Raw genomic sequence first — 15,442 nt, 5'->3', positions numbered from 1 at the left:
TCATAATAAATCATACTATTCTTTAAGTCTATCTAAATTTAAAAGGAAAAGGGAGTGTGATGGATGACATTGGATGAAGACCAATCAATGGTTCTCAATTAAGTTGTCCTAGTGCAGTGAGAGATCACGGGCTGGCAAAGGTTTCTTGACTTACTCACCCTACTTCCTTAGAACATCCAAGCTCTTCCATCACAGTGGCCCTGAGGCGAAGATGGTGCAACTATCTTCTAAACTCACACCAGTCTTCCTCATCCTGCCAATGCCACTCCACATACCATCCTCGACTGTCTCAAGCCAAGTTTGTCTCCCCTTCTCCTGAGCAACTCCAACACTCGGTTCACATTTACAATCTCATTACAAACACACTGTGAACTACTTGAAGGCAAAGATTTTGTTTTACTCATCTCTTTACCCTCAGCACCTAAACTAGTACCTGTCACATAGTAGATATTTTTTAAAATCCTGAAAATGAATGAATGAACCAAATGTCTAAAGTCTAAAACAAAGCCATAGTAGCAATAGCTTCACAATAGGCCTCCAGGAGATTCGCAGGAAATTGCTCTGATCTAATTCAAATGTGAATACGTGACAGGTTTTAAAAGGCTTATATGGGAAAATGAACATTCTTATCAAGAGAAAACTGTAGAAAATTAAAAGAAGAAACTAGACTAAGAAAGGAAGGAAAGTATAAACAAGAAGAAAGTAATTTTTTTTTCCTCTCAAGAGATGGATGAATTTCCTCTCAAGACGTGTGAGCACATATCCATGCAAGCAAACGTACATGCTAGTTTGGTGCCCTTGGATGACATACAGAGAGAAGAAAGGGAGGTACTTCATGTGCCAAGAATTGTTTTAAGCAGGTTAATATTTATTTAAATTTCTTACAAATTTATTCATTCATTGAGCAAATTCTTGAGCATTTACTATGTGCCAGGCATGATGCTGGATGCTGGAGACACGTCAGTGTCAAAATAGCAACATAAGACAGTAACCCTTTGGAGCTTCCAGTCCAGTGGATCATAAATATGCAAACAAATTTTTCAAAGTTACAAATTGGGGTCAGTGCTATTCTCAGATCATTGTGAAGGAGAATTAAAAGAGGAAAGAGGAAAGACCTTTCGACGTATAGTGGTCACAGACAGACTTTGAGAAAGTCACATTTAAGCTGAGAGCTGAAGGATAATAAAGAGCCAACAATGCAAAGAGCCGGCAGAAGACTTCCATTTTCCTGAAAGAGCACAGGCAAAGGCCTCCAAGTGAAGCAGTAGACAGTGGACTAGGCGAGGGGAACCTGGCAGGAGACGAGGGTGGAGCGAGAGGTCAGGCCAGTTCATGCATTGTTGTGACAGCCCTGGGAAGGAGTTTAGAATTGTTTCCTAGGAGGCAATAATGCCTTTATATAATGATGCCTTATATAAAAACATTCGTGATGCCTTATATAAAAACAGAATATGAACCACAGGTGGATTCAAAACAAAACAAATTTAGGAAATCTGGGGGAAAGCAACAAGCACCTACCTGTGTGCAACTTTCACATGGATGGTGGGGACGGGGGATGTGTATATTAATATATAGATAAAGAGAACACACACACAAATGATAAAGCAAATAGGGCCAAAGTATGCGAAAGGGTATGTGGATGTTCTTAGTACCATTCTTGCAAAGTTTCTGTATTTGCAATAATTTCCAAATAACAAGTTTTAACAAATGCATGCAGTCATAGTTTCTTGGTCCACAGTGCCCCTCATAGGTAACTACAGAGCCATAGTGACAGAGAGGGAGGTAGGGTTCCTGGCTCCTATTGGTGCTGATAGACGTCAAGAGCCAGCAAAGACTCGAAGCCCTGCCTCACAACTAGAGGCAAATGGAGGGACCTGGTCATCAGCAGCAGTGGCCAGCAAATGTCCACGGAGACCTAACCAGACAAAACATAACTCACCAACCTTCAGCACAAGACACCAGTGCCCAGGTGTAACTGAGGACAGCGAGAACCCAGCGGGCAGTACAAGACCAAAAGGCCCTCTCCTCCAGCGCCAGGAGAGCATGCAAGCACCCCTCAACCCCTAGATGCCAGTCTAAGGAAGCAGGAGGGCAATGACACCCCTTGACAGGGGAAACACAGCCCCTAATAGAAGTTTGAGCTTGGAATTAACTGAATATTTACATAAAAGGAACTACAATAAACCAGAAAAGAAGTGGCACATTTAAGGATCCTCCTCACCCCACTCCAAACCAGCTGACATTAGTTGAAATAAGTTGCAGAAATTTAGAGGAATTATGCTCTTTGTACATTACATTTGTAAACTTTGCTGCAGCTATAAAACTGCTTATTGATGATAGTTCCAATCAAAATAATGAATGGGAGTGTGTGGAGGTAACTCTGTGTGTGCGTGCAAGAAAAATGTCTGGAGTAACATATACCAGAATATTAACAGGTATGAGATTCACAGGGTGATTTCCATTTTGACACTTTGCTGTATGCATTTTGAGACAGAAATTTGTATTTTCTAATCAGGCAGAACTAACTCATTCGAGATGGTTTCCTTAGAAGGAAATCTCAACAGAGAACAAGGCAGAACACCACACCCTATTCTATCACAAGCCATAACTAGTTAAAAAAGCATTCCTTGCTCTCCCATATATGTCAGCAGTGGAGCGATGCTGTGGTAGGGGTAACACCTTATTGATGTATTTGTGTTAGGTCCTTTGAATGCAGTTTCATACACACATGTCTACCTTCCTCAAGTACAAGCCAAAGTTTGGGATTTTCTTGGCAGTAATTCCTTAAACTTGTTACCCTGACTTTGCACATAATAATGCATCTGATATCTGTTGCTGCCTGGCATTGCTTCATTTTTTAAAAACACATTTTTATATCTAATCGTTATTCCAATGTCTCAAATTGTTCATTCTTTAAAGAGTCTGATGCCTCCGTCCCATCCCGTAAATGCGTACAACTGACAGATAAATGCAGCCTGCTTCATCTTGCTTTTGCTGTTTCTCTTAATTTTTCTCTTTACCTGATCTTACACCCTCCTTAACCCTTCCCTTCTGCGTCTCGAATAGATTTTCATGTAACAATATTCCTCCGTTCATAAATATGGCTGATAATGAGCTTATGGAGAAGAAAGAGCTCCGGGAATGGAGCCAAGGGGAGCAGGGTCTTGGGGATCATGACTTAATATAGAAATCCTGTCCCCAGGTTCAAAGACACTGACTCCCAACACACAGACACACACACACACACACACACACACACACACACACACACACACATTACTTATTAGCAAATGTCTACATTTTACATGAGCCATTATTCTCCTTTCAAACTTAAAAATTAAATGAAGAACAAACAATTCTTTTTGAAAAAAAGAAAACTTTCATTCCTCTTACTCGTCTTGAACCTGGTTGAGTTGATTACGAGTTGAGTTCAGCTCAGAGTCTAATTGTTTTATATTCCAATCCCGAACACCAGACTCTTTCTGTTTCTCCTTAGCAAACATGGCCTGCAATGATACACACATCAAAAACTAGTCTGAATATATAAAACAACATAGATAGACAGATTGCAAAAATAGTAGGCTGAGCAAAAGAAATCAAGCCCCTAGCACAGGGGTGTCCAAACTATGGCCCGAGGGCCAACTGCATCCGCAATCCATTGTTAATTGGCCCGCAGCAAATTCCAAAAATATATTTTGTTTACTTAAATAAACCAGGTGAGGCAATGCGCACTTCACCTCGAGTGAGTGGCCCAGCTGTTTGTGTATTTTACCGCATATGGCCCTTGGTAAAAAACGTTGAAAAAAGTTTGGACACCCCTGCCCTAATGTATGGTTCTATTTACATGCTTCTAGTGCAGGCAAAATTAATCTGGACTGATAAAATCAGAAGAGTGGTTGCCTTGGGGGTGGAAGGAGGTGGCTGGGAAATGGCACAGGAATGCTGATGGAATTGCTTTAGAACTTAATAGGGGTGTGAGTTACAGGGATACGTGCATGTGTCAAAATTCATCAACCTATGGATTTCACTGTAGCTAAGTTATACCTCAATTTAAAAAAAAAGATATTGAAATATCATCCTATATCTCTATACCCAGAATAGAGATAGGGGGTAAAGAATCTAAAAAGCATACGAAAATCCCCAGGGGGGAAAAAAACTGCTTAAAGACAACTGCTGTCTATAGAATACTTAGCACTCTGATTCTCACAATGACCCTATTAAACCAGCAAAAGCATTGTCTCCATTCAGCAAATGAGGACACTATGATGTAAAAGTTTAGGCAACCTGCCCAGGACCACAGAAGAGGAAGCAGAATTCTGCCCAGAGATCTCCAGACGGGAATCCTTCAGCTACTGCCTCTAAGGCCCTGTTGCTTACAACAGCCCGCTCAACAGGCTTTGAGTTGAGAAAGAACTTATGTAAATACATATAAACATTTAAAATCCGGGTTACTAATGTTTTGCTTACCCAGCCATAACGATGCCAATGCCTTACGCAAGCTATATGTTCTCTTTCCGGTCTGGTCTTCAACTGTTATAACACTGACACTGTCCCATGGGAACCACCAATATCAACAACACATTGTGATTCCCTTTGTCAGTCTACCAGAACTGAGTGTTCTTCTTATCTCGGAAGTTTCCAGTTAGTTTTATTTCACTCTTTCAGAATACCGAGCTTTCCCCCATCTAATGATCTCTTTCCCTTCTGAGCACCCGTGGCACCCTAACTATCTGGGTGACTGATTTGTCATTTAAAAGTTACTATTTAATGTCTAGTGTGAGCCAAGCAACGTCCCAGGTGTAGGTCATCACCAGGCCCTTGTCATAGCGGAGGAAGCAGAGGCTCATTGATTTGCCTAAAGTCACACCACTAGTGAGTAGGCAAAGCTGAGATTTGAATGCAGGCCTGTCTTAAGGGAAAACTCAGTCCGCTGTGCCCCATACGACTGTAAACAGAAACTCACCTTTCATACCTATGTCCCAATTCCCTAAGTAGAATTGAGCCCCTCACTGGGCCAAAACCATATCTTCCATATGTTTGAGTTTCCAGAGCCTGCTGAAAGTCAAGGGGAATCCTTTAGCATCCTTACCTGTGGAGAGGGGGCCTTGCTGCTAACAGGTTTTCCCAGGGAAGCAGCAGTAAAGGAGGCCTCCAGCCAAGGCAAAAGGCGTGATTTGATTACCTCCACACCATCATAATGTCCTCCTAAAAGAATCCATAAATCAGGTCAATGAGAAAAATCCAACCACTCCAACTCAGAGAGACAAAGAAAAGAAAGAAAAGAAGGAGAGCCGCATGGGCAAGTTCTGGCCATTCTCACCTTCTTGAGCTGTTGCAGTGAGGATTCCAAAGAGTTGTCCCTGCACTTTGGCAACTTGTTCGATGAGTTCGAGGCAAAGACTTAAATTTTGATCACACGAGTTTGTCTGCAAAGCCAAAGCGGTAGGCATCAGTAGACATAGTTCCCTTTCCTCCTGGGCACACAGCTAGAACGTTTTCCTCAGCGTCCCTTGCAGTTTGTGCAGCCATGTAACTGAGTTGCAGTCCATGGGATGGGAAGTGATGTGTGCCACTTCCAGGTGTGACCAGAAGAAAACCTCCTGAGTGATTCTCTTCTTGCTCTCTCTTTCCTCATCAGCCAGCCAAATGCAGAGGACCCAGCAGAGGACCCCAAGGGCATAAGGGATGGTGGAGCCACGAGATTTGGAAAGCTGTTCATTGAACTTTCTAATGACTGTTACCTAATAGAGGAAGCTTTTTGTGGATGTTAACACGTTGCGTACGGATCACGAGAATCTTCACGAGGGATTTAAACCCCGCCGTCCGCAACATGTTAAACCATTAAGATTTGGGGGTCATTTTAATAGCAATAACCCTGACTCCTACTCAGTGGAATTCTACAAAAAGTCATTTTATAAAGTGAATAGACCCTTGGTAACACAATACACACCATTGCTTCCTAATTTACCCGCTTTGTTGGTTCTATCCTCTACCTAAGTTCAATGTGTGCATAAAGAACACCACTTGTTAACAGTAAGAAGGTACTGCTGGGTGGAGGATACAATGGTGAACACGACAAAACGAGGGGCCAGGCCACATGGTACATGCAGACTAGTGCGGGAGACGGGAGCATGGACGGTTACCTGCAGTGGAATGTAAGTCTTACTATAGGGCGAGCACAAGGGCTGCTCACGAGCCATTGTCGCGGAAAGTCGGGGAAGACTTCCGAGAGGTGAGAAGAAATTAGGCAGACTTGGGGAAAGGGGTGATTCGAGTGGCTGTGGAACCGTCTAAGCAATAAGAGCAGAATATGAAGAAGCCAGGAGGTAGGGCTTTGAGCTATCATCCTGCTTCTGTCGTCTCCTGGTGAACGTTTAACGTTTCCTAATTAGCCAAACTTCTAATTGATCCTAACACTAAAGGAAAGAACACAACTACAAGCAACAAAGAAATAATATGGGTGTAAAAATGCATAGACTGATGTGTCATCTCAAGCTATAATAAGGCACTAGCCGTGGGTGCCTCCTGGACACTACAAGTCTTGAGATAGGAAGCGGGTTACAAGGAGGATAGAAACGAGAATGAAGAGGAAAAGTTTAGATGATCTCCATGCAAGAGTTTATAAGTTTACAAAACGCACATCTGTGTCATCAAGGGAAATGGTTCAAACAGGCAGTGAGCTCCCTGCGGACGGAGGCTGGGCCTGCCCTGTTCACACTTGTATTCCCAGCCCTGCATTCCAGCGTCTCTATATATGCAAACTCAATAATATGTATTGGATGGATGGATGAATAAACATGAGACAATTCAGTCGTTTTGGATTTGTTACGCACCTCCTAAGTGCCGGGCACTATTAACACTTTCCATATATACCCAGTTAATCCCCACAATATTATGCTAGGAGCTGTGAGTGCCGTGGTTATCATCCCCACCTTCAGATGAGAAAACTGAGATGCGGAAAGGTGAAATAACTAGCCCAAGGTTACTTAGCTAGGAAAATACCAGAACTGCGGCTAGAACCCAAGCTGCCTCGTGTAGAGCCCGTGCTCTTACCCACTAAACTATACTGACTTTTAGACGGTGATCAGTGCTGGGAGTAGAGGGAGGACTAGCCGCTGCGACAAAGAATGAATGGGGAGGGCAGCCTGGGAAGGCCTCCTGCTCACGTAAGTGGTTTCCCACGCTTATCACACACTAAGCCCTGGATGCAGAGACAGGAGAAAGAGCGTGCTGGGCGGTGGGAACAGCAGGGGCAAAGCGCTGTGGCAGGAAGGACTTTGGCCACCTTGTGAACCAAAAGTGGGTGCATGTGGCCGAAGCCCAGAAGGTCAGAGAGGTTGGCAGGACAGAGCCTGGAAGGAGTTTGGATGGAATGACTTATCATAACCTAGGCGGCAACTGCAGGTTTACTTTCCTTGCCTGGTAAGTAGTACCTGGTGACCAGCTCTGTTGTAGCGCTTATTTCTGTTGTGGCCATTTGTTTCTGTCTTACCCTCGCTGCTTCTCCTAAGAAGACTATGAGATTTTTTAAATTGACTGTGTTTTTCATGTTTGTATCAATTGCCACTAGTATCCATAGCAAATGGAAGGGCCCAACAACGTTTGATGGACAAATGAATGAGTGACTTAACAGCATAATATCGACATGATCAGAACACTGGGAACCCACAGCCTGAACAGCGCCCTCCATTCCTTCCTCATGAACCAGCAGCCCGTCCTTGCTCTTTAACTCCTGCACTTACCACACTGACCTTCAGCTCTCCTGTTGCAGCCTTTTGCCCCCTGGCTAGACGGTGCCATGTGCTACGTGGACAGAGAATGGGCATGGGAGCCCAGCAAACCTGAATGAGTGTCTCAGTTCTGCCACTTGCCACAAGTTCTGTGTGATCCTGGCACTTAGGAGGTATGTAACAAATCCAAAGTGAGTGAACTGTCTCATGTTTATTCATCCATCCAACACATATTATTGAGTTTACCTACATAGAGAAGCCAGAATACAGGGCTGGGAATGCAAGAGTGAACAGGGCAGGCACAAAATAATGCGTATCAGCACCTCAGAGACAGGAGATGTCCAATATTTGGTCCCTATGAGGTGGTATGTGGTAGTGAAAGGAGCAATGGCCTTCGGAATAAAGCAGACCTTGGTTCAAATCTGCTTCTCCACTAATTAGCTGCATTCCCTTAGAAAAGAAATTTCAAATATGAAATTGCCTCTGTTGACTCGTATTTACGAAGTGGTTGATCTCACAAGCTAACTTAGGTACAGAGCAGAGGAAGGACATAATAATTAGCAGTATTACTGTGGTGTTATTATATGCCCCTAGGCCTTGCCCGGTATCTGGTACAAAGTAGGTGCCTAAAGGAATGTTTGTCAAATGGTTGTATACACAACTTAAATAACAGAAGAGAATATACTGTCAGACAGTTCCTGTTCCCAAGACACGTCACAACATGCTGCAACTTCTAACACAAAGCATCGCACAAGATACTCAGGTTTCCATAGGGTCATGTTACTCTACCAAACGTGTACTCGCACATAATAAAATGAAGAGATGAACTAATTATACTGCCTCCTCATTCCAAAGCACAGACTTTCATGTAAGGCCTTGGGTTGGCACCTCTGGATACAAAGCCACATTAGAGAAATTAAGAATAAAAAATAAGTTGCCTGCTGTCATTGAGCTCACTAGCTGGGGAAGTGGAACGAAGAATGGGAAATACACAAGGGTTAAATATTACCTTAGCGTTTATTAAGTGCTCTAGGTGGGCAGTGAGCTGCAGAAGGGACAAAGCACATTCCGGTAAAGGGTGAGGGGTAAGAGGTTAGGGCATCACAAGCAGAGGAACAGCGGGTACCAAGGCAAGAAGCAGCGAGGTACATTACAGGGGAAAGCGGAACACAGGGTCCAGAGACCAAATAATGAAAAATGGAATTTGCCACATGAGGGGCTCTGGGCTTTATCCCATCATTAAAAGATTTAATGGGGCAAGCAGATGAGGAGGGTATGACATGGTCAGATTCGCTTTGCATTTTAGGAAAATCAGTCTGGCAGAAAGAGACCAGATAGAGTTTGGATAGAGAGTGAGTCTGGCTGAGATGCTGAGGGCTGCGGAGACGTCAAGCGTCCCCTAAAGCTCCTATCTAGGCCCCAGATCACAGCTGCGTCAGCCAAGGTCCCACTGAGGCACGACTTGAGGATGCAGCTGGGAAGTTCGGAACCATGTACGAGGTGTGAGCAGGATGATGCTGTTTGGGGACAGTCAGTGTCTGTAGGACCTTCCGACGGAGATTTCCAGTCATGATACCTAACAGTTATTGAGCACCTACTCTGTGCCAGCCAGGCACTGTGCTAAGGGCTTTAAATACACTTTCCTTTAATCCTCAAAAGAACCCTACAAACTGGATGCCATTCATCACCCCGACTTCACACATGAGCAAAACAAAGGTCTTAAGTTATTTGGAAGAGACAGTGTTTGAGCTGGAACCTAAACCCATTCCTGCGGGCTCTGACACTGAAGCCGAGTTCTCAACTATGATGTTTTACCAAAAACAGCTGGAAAATCAGTCTAGCTTTCAGAAGAGAGGTGGGGTGGGGGATGTGGCATTGGGAGCCTTCAGCAGATGGACAGAGTGGAAGCCATATGTGTAGATGAGATCATTAGGGAGAGTACAGAGTGGGGAGAGGGCTGAGGGCCGGGCAGCGGGCAATTTTGCTAATGCAGAAGTGGACTGAGGAGGAAGGGCCAGTGAATGAAAACCAAAACAAGAGTGGTAAGAAATAAGAGGACAGCCAGGAAGAAAGATGAAGAAGAACCAGGAAGGCAAAGAAGAAGATAGATGGTTTACTCTCTGCTTCACTCCTGCTCTCAACAAATCCCTCTGGAGGGAGCTACTGGGCACTGCAGGCGAGGGACACAACGATGAAGGAGTCAGTCTCTTGCCCTCAAGGAATTTATAGTCTAAGACAAACATGTCAATAAATGCAAAACCAGGTACTATTTGCTATCATAAAGGTAGGACCAGATTTCAATGGTAAGGCTCAAAGGAGGACGTGGTAAGAAGCCAGGAAGATTCAGGAAAGCCTTCACCTGAGGAGCGTGGTGGGCTCCTACTCCAAGAAATTCTAGTTCTTTGAGCGTGGGGCCTGGGAGCTGGAAAATTTTTTAAAGCTTTCTAGATGATTTTTATGTGCAACCAAGATTGAGAACCACAGCATTAGTGGGAAGTGAGATCAATTTAGTAGGGCTCAACCAGCCCCCCACCAAGACAAATTAAGAGATAACAGAGTATATCGCAATTACTAAAGATTCGTGAAAACTTTGCTTCAGTTACATATGCATAAGGGTGTATGTGTGTTATGTTGTGGAGTAAAATGCATTGATTTCTGAGGGTAAGTTTTAAAAGCACTGCCTCGGGGATAGTGCTTTGCTCTGTGTTGAAAATCACTGGTCTGGGAAATGAGGAGCCAAAAAAAATGACCCCTCAAACAACTATATCAAAGTTGAATTGGAGGTCGGCAAGGAGCAACGCAGGGAAATCAATAGAAATATGCCATGTTCTAGATGTGGAACTTAAACAAATAACCTTCAGAATTAGTCTACAGCTTTGAGCATATGGGAAAGCAAGAGGTAACAGAAAGGAGTAGAATATTCAGGAATATAACTACTAACATTATTAGCATATACAGAACTTCTTCTTTTAAAGCTACCAACCCCTGCGCAACAGAGATGGGCTATTAGCCTCCTTTGTAACCACGATGGCTGTAAAGATACTGTGAGTCCTGCTGGGGACAGAATTCTCTGGACAGCAAGAAGCTACTATACCTGAGTTTCCTCCTTGGCTGCAACAGGTATTTTTGCAACAAAGTTCGCTTGAGATCTGCCCTAAACATACCCTAGAAGTTGGTTTTCCTGCATGTGTAATAAATGATGCGAGCTTGAATAAGAGCAACAGTAGCTAGAGGGGAAAGGTGGAAGGCGTTTGACAGATATTGAAGAGGTAGAGTCCTCAGGGCTTGATGAACCCACTTGTGAGGCAGAATGGGGAGGGAAGGACCCAGGTTTCTGACTTGGGTCTCAGGGGCTATCGCCCAACCAGAAGCCACACGCAGAGAGCCAACAAGACTGGAGAGAGCATAACTAGTCCTGTGTGGTTCGTGCTGGTTAGAGGAGGTGGAGCTTCCACGTGGAGCTGTCTGGAAGGCAGGTGGGCACTCACGTCAGGAGCGATGGAGAATGGCCCATGCTGGAGATAGATTTGAGACTCACCAGCATCTGGGAAGCAGCTAAAGCCATACAATTTGATAAGATATGCCAATTGCTGCAGAGAAATCAAGGAGATAGGGACCAGGAAAAAATGAGATTGGACTTGACTGACCACCAGGTGGCCTCTAGTGACTGTTAGGAGACCTGTTCTACCAGAATGATGGGAGGGAGGGGTACTCGATATACTTCCAGATTGTTCCATGATGAGGAACAAATGGGAGTTGAAGAAGCTAAGGCAATGAGGACAGAAGAACAGAAGTGTTCAAGAAGTGTCATAATCACAGCGTGGGGAAAGAGCAACAGGACCGAACCCTTGTTCCCATTCCTTCCCTGTCACCATTCTCTTGCCCAAGCAAAAGCTCCTGACCCATTGAGCCTAAATGTTGAGCCAGGGTCCTTCATAAAATGTCTCCACGTGACTTATCCAGCCTTACATCCCTCCAGCAACTCTCTATTCCAGTCACTTTCGTGCCTGGAAATCAATAGATTTGATTGACCCTCTTAACATCTCTACCCACGAGAGACTGATGATCTTCTATGTCTTTCTTCCCATGGTTCTCTCCTACCTGCTATCCTAGTCCTAACCTTGAATTACCTCCCCAATATGAAAAAGAGAGTGAAAACTTTTCAGCACTAAAATACTAACATTTGTCACTAAATATTTGTAATTAACTTGCCAACTTCAGTTTGAGAAGCTATTTAAATCCATCAATTTCAGTATAAAATCCAGTTATTTCTGTTTTAAGAAACTTCAGTCTCACACACACAAAATATGCTTCCTATATATTAGGTAAGAATTAAATAGTACAAAAGGATTCATCACAATATTCCTTTAAAATATGAATGCTGTTACAACATTAAATGGTTTGCCTGACTTTTTCATTTTTCATTTGTGACAACATGGATGGATCTTGACATTATTATGTTAAGTGAAATAAGTCAGACAGAAAAAGTCGAGAACCATATGATTTCACTGATATGTGGGATATAAAACTGAAAACGACAAAGGAACAAGACAAACAAATGAAGAAACAAAAGCTCAGAGACACAGACAATAGTTTAGTGGTTACCAGAGGGAAAGCAGGGAAGGGGATGATAGATGAGGGTAAAGGGGATCAAATATATGGTGATGGAAGGAGAACTGACTCTGGGTGGTGAACACACAATGTGATATACAGATGATGTATTACAGAATTGTACACCTGAAACATATGTAACTTTACTAACAATTGTCCCTCCAATAAACTTTAATTTAAAAAAAAAAAAAGAAAAAAAATCACTCTCCTATGCAGTACATTAAAAAAAAAGAATTCATTTTACATACAATGAGAAAATCAATCAAAACTTGCCAATTAGAGAATTTGTGGGTGAGCAAGGAGTAGAAACAATCAGCAGTGTGTGTGACTGGTCTGAGGGGCAGTATTTTGCAGATCCTTGGTCATGGAAATGCACACACGGAAAACAAAAGATTGAATATCTACCTTCTCAGTCGGTGTTTGGGGCATAGGAGAGGCTAATGTTGGTTTTGATTTTGAGATGACAGCCCAGTTGAAAATGTCCAATGGTCAATTAGAAAAGTGACAGCTCAGATGAGAACAGGCCCTGAATATAGATATGAGATTCATCACCATGCTTATAAAAGCTGAAGCAGGAATGAAGGTAGAAGATTTCTAAAGTCTGGCCCTTGAAGAACAGTCACAAGAGGGAAGTGGATTAAGGCAAGGGGACAAATAACAAATATAGAGTCTTAGAAGAATGGGGATGTCAACAGTCAAATGCAACAGAGATGCCAGAGAGTTGAAGAAAATGATGGGCACATAATTTGAAAAGCACTGGTCTCTGAGAGTGCAGTCTTTACTACGTGTATGTGGGTGGGTAGGGGGCAGAGCTAGGTTGAAATGGTTTCATTGAGAACAGAGGAATGGGATGGACCACTGTTAATGAGAAGGGAAAGTACAATAAACTTGAGCATTTCTCAGTACTTACAGGTAGTTTCTAAAACAATCATTTAATTTGGTCCAGCTATATGCTAATGTCATTTGTGTTGAATGTTGTCTTGTGACAAACTAAATATACTTTTTAATATTCAGAGTTTATTTAGGCCACAGGGAAAATACAAAATTATTTTGTAATGTAAGGGACTGTTAGCATAAGGGCTGCTGCTTCGCGGTTAAGATAGGGTTAACAGCCCTGGCAGCCCTGGGCTCAAGAACTGTTACTTTAAAGTCAGAGTAAGATTAACAGCCTAACAGCCTTGAGCTTAAAACAACCTAATGGCCTAATTGTTAGTTCCAGGATGTGGGCATAGAGACCAGATGTTTTATCTCCTGATATGGAAGCTTTTGAAACGTATCTATTGTAAACTCCTTAAAGCATAGCACAATCTGCACTCCCTAAGACTTTAGAAATTACAAAATGTCTTAGTTATGTGAGAATTGAAGTCCATACTGTACTCCCTAAGACTTTAGTGATTACTAAGCACCTTAGAACTGCTATAAAAACCCTTAGCTTTGTAGGCGAGGGGTCCTTGTTGAATCCTGCTGCATAGGGCTGAGACGGGGACCCCAGCTAGCTGGAAATAAACCTCGCTGTGTGACTTGCATTGTCGTGTGTGTCTCTGTCTTTCTGAGGGGTGAAAGATTCCCGGACTTAACAGTAAGAGGTCGTTTTAAGAAGGGTAAACACGTGTATCAAGATTTGTTATTCTCAACCTTCGGAGACTAGGTAGCAAGTACCGTGTTTCCCTGAAAATAAGACCTACCTGGACCATCAGCTCTAATGTGTCTTTTGGAGCAAAATTTAATGTAAGACCCGGTATTATATTATATTTTATATCATAATTATATATTATATTATATAAGACCCGGTCTTATTTAATATATAAGACCGGGTCTTACATATTATATTATATATTATATTATATAAGACCCGGTCTTATATATATTATATATTATATTATATATTATATTATATATTATATAAGACCCGGTCTTATAGTAAAATAAGATCGGGTCTTATATTAATTTTTGCTCCAAAAGACGCATTAGAGCTGATTGTCCAGCTAGGTCTTATTTTGGGGAAAACACGGTAAGAGTGGACTCTCCTATTTAAGATGGAGTGACAGAATGTAAAGCAAATTCAGCACTGGAGTTCTGCTTTCTGGAGGTGGGGAGAAGTAATGGGAGCCGGAGTGGGACTGGGAATTAATAAGACTTGAAGAAGCTGGCTTCTTACAAATGCCCTGGCAACAGGCCTTCTGAAATCTGCCTTGGTGTTTTAACTGTGCCAGCATACCAGTGAAACCGCAACGTTGACAAGTGTCCGTTTCACTCACTCTGCTCTGGGTAATAATTCCTGGGTATATTGTAAAATCTGTCCTGATACAACCGCTGAGTATCTCCAAGAATAGGAGATTTATGGAGAAGAAGGAGGAGGGTTATAATTCGAGTTGGGGGTAGTGGGTGGATTGCTGGCGGAGAGAAGGGGAGGGAGAGTGGTAGGCTTGACCAGACCCAGGTCAGAGAGCAGGTCTTTCCCGTTGCTAGGGCCACCAGCGTCCTTGGTTACCACTAAAGTGCGCTCTCTACTGCTCCACTCCGAATCCCGCGCTCCGCCGGCCGCGCCACCCCAGCGCCGCCTCGCGCGGTGGCGAGCAAAGGGCGCTGGCAGACACGTGCCTGTCCTTCCGTCCCCGCGATCCCAGTCTGAGGCTGGGTCCCTGCTCGGAATCACAACCGCCACGGCTTTGCAAAGCAGCCACCTGGATGCCAGCCCTAAGAAACCTCCTCTGAGGGCTGTACAGGGACTAGAGAGGGCGACCCCGGGGGTCTTCCACCCTGACTCACGTTGTAGTCCCTCAGCCAGAGCTCTAGCTTGTCCTGCATCGATCGTAAGGATTCGCTGGAGACTAGTTTCCTCAGGTTTTCCGCCATCGCTCGCTTTTCCGCTCGGCCCCGCTCTCTAAGACGGAGATGTGGAGGGGATGAGTCGGTGGCCGACGCAGGACCTCGGGGTGATATGGCGGGAAGAGTGTTATCTTCCTGAGGGGCTCAGAGTGCGGCGGATATTTCCATCCTCCCCGGCGGGTCAGACCTGGCAGGGTTTGGGGAGCAGGGGGGAGGTGCCCTGAGCCACCGCTGCCGCGCCTCCTCTGCTGCCCCGCAGTCTCCTGACTCCC

The 15,442-nt window shown here is 43.8% G+C and overlaps 1 protein-coding gene across 7 annotated transcripts in view; it reads right to left on the bottom strand.

The window, feature by feature from the left end:
• Positions 1-15,442, bottom strand: part of LOC109438008 (mitochondria-eating protein-like) — a 297,423-nt gene extending 281,981 nt beyond the window's left edge. For 4 of the 7 annotated variants that reach the window (XR_016018543.1, XR_012493722.2, XM_088790152.1 and 1 more), the window contains exons 1-4: positions 15,111-15,343; positions 5,321-5,426; positions 5,090-5,205; positions 3,394-3,506 (exon numbers count right to left, since the gene is read on the bottom strand). Coding sequence is in view for 4 of the 7 variants with exons in the window: in XM_088790152.1 (XP_088646278.1) it covers positions 3,394-3,506; positions 5,090-5,205; positions 5,321-5,426; positions 15,111-15,197 (422 nt within the window). In the remaining 3 variants the exon portion in view is untranslated. Of the gene's footprint in view, positions 1-3,393; positions 3,507-5,089; positions 5,206-5,320; positions 5,427-15,110 lie in introns of all 7 variants that reach the window. The other 3 variants (XR_012493721.2, XM_074324567.2, XM_074324568.2) reach the window with 1 other exon arrangement.

This window comes from Rhinolophus sinicus, chromosome 1 (assembly GCF_057876585.1).
Source record: "Rhinolophus sinicus isolate RSI-liver-muscle chromosome 1, RSI-T2T, whole genome shotgun sequence".
NCBI classification, from domain to species: Eukaryota; Metazoa; Chordata; class Mammalia; order Chiroptera; family Rhinolophidae; genus Rhinolophus; species Rhinolophus sinicus.
Note: the sequence above shows the minus strand (reverse complement) of the source record. Positions and strands in the feature narration are given on the sequence as shown.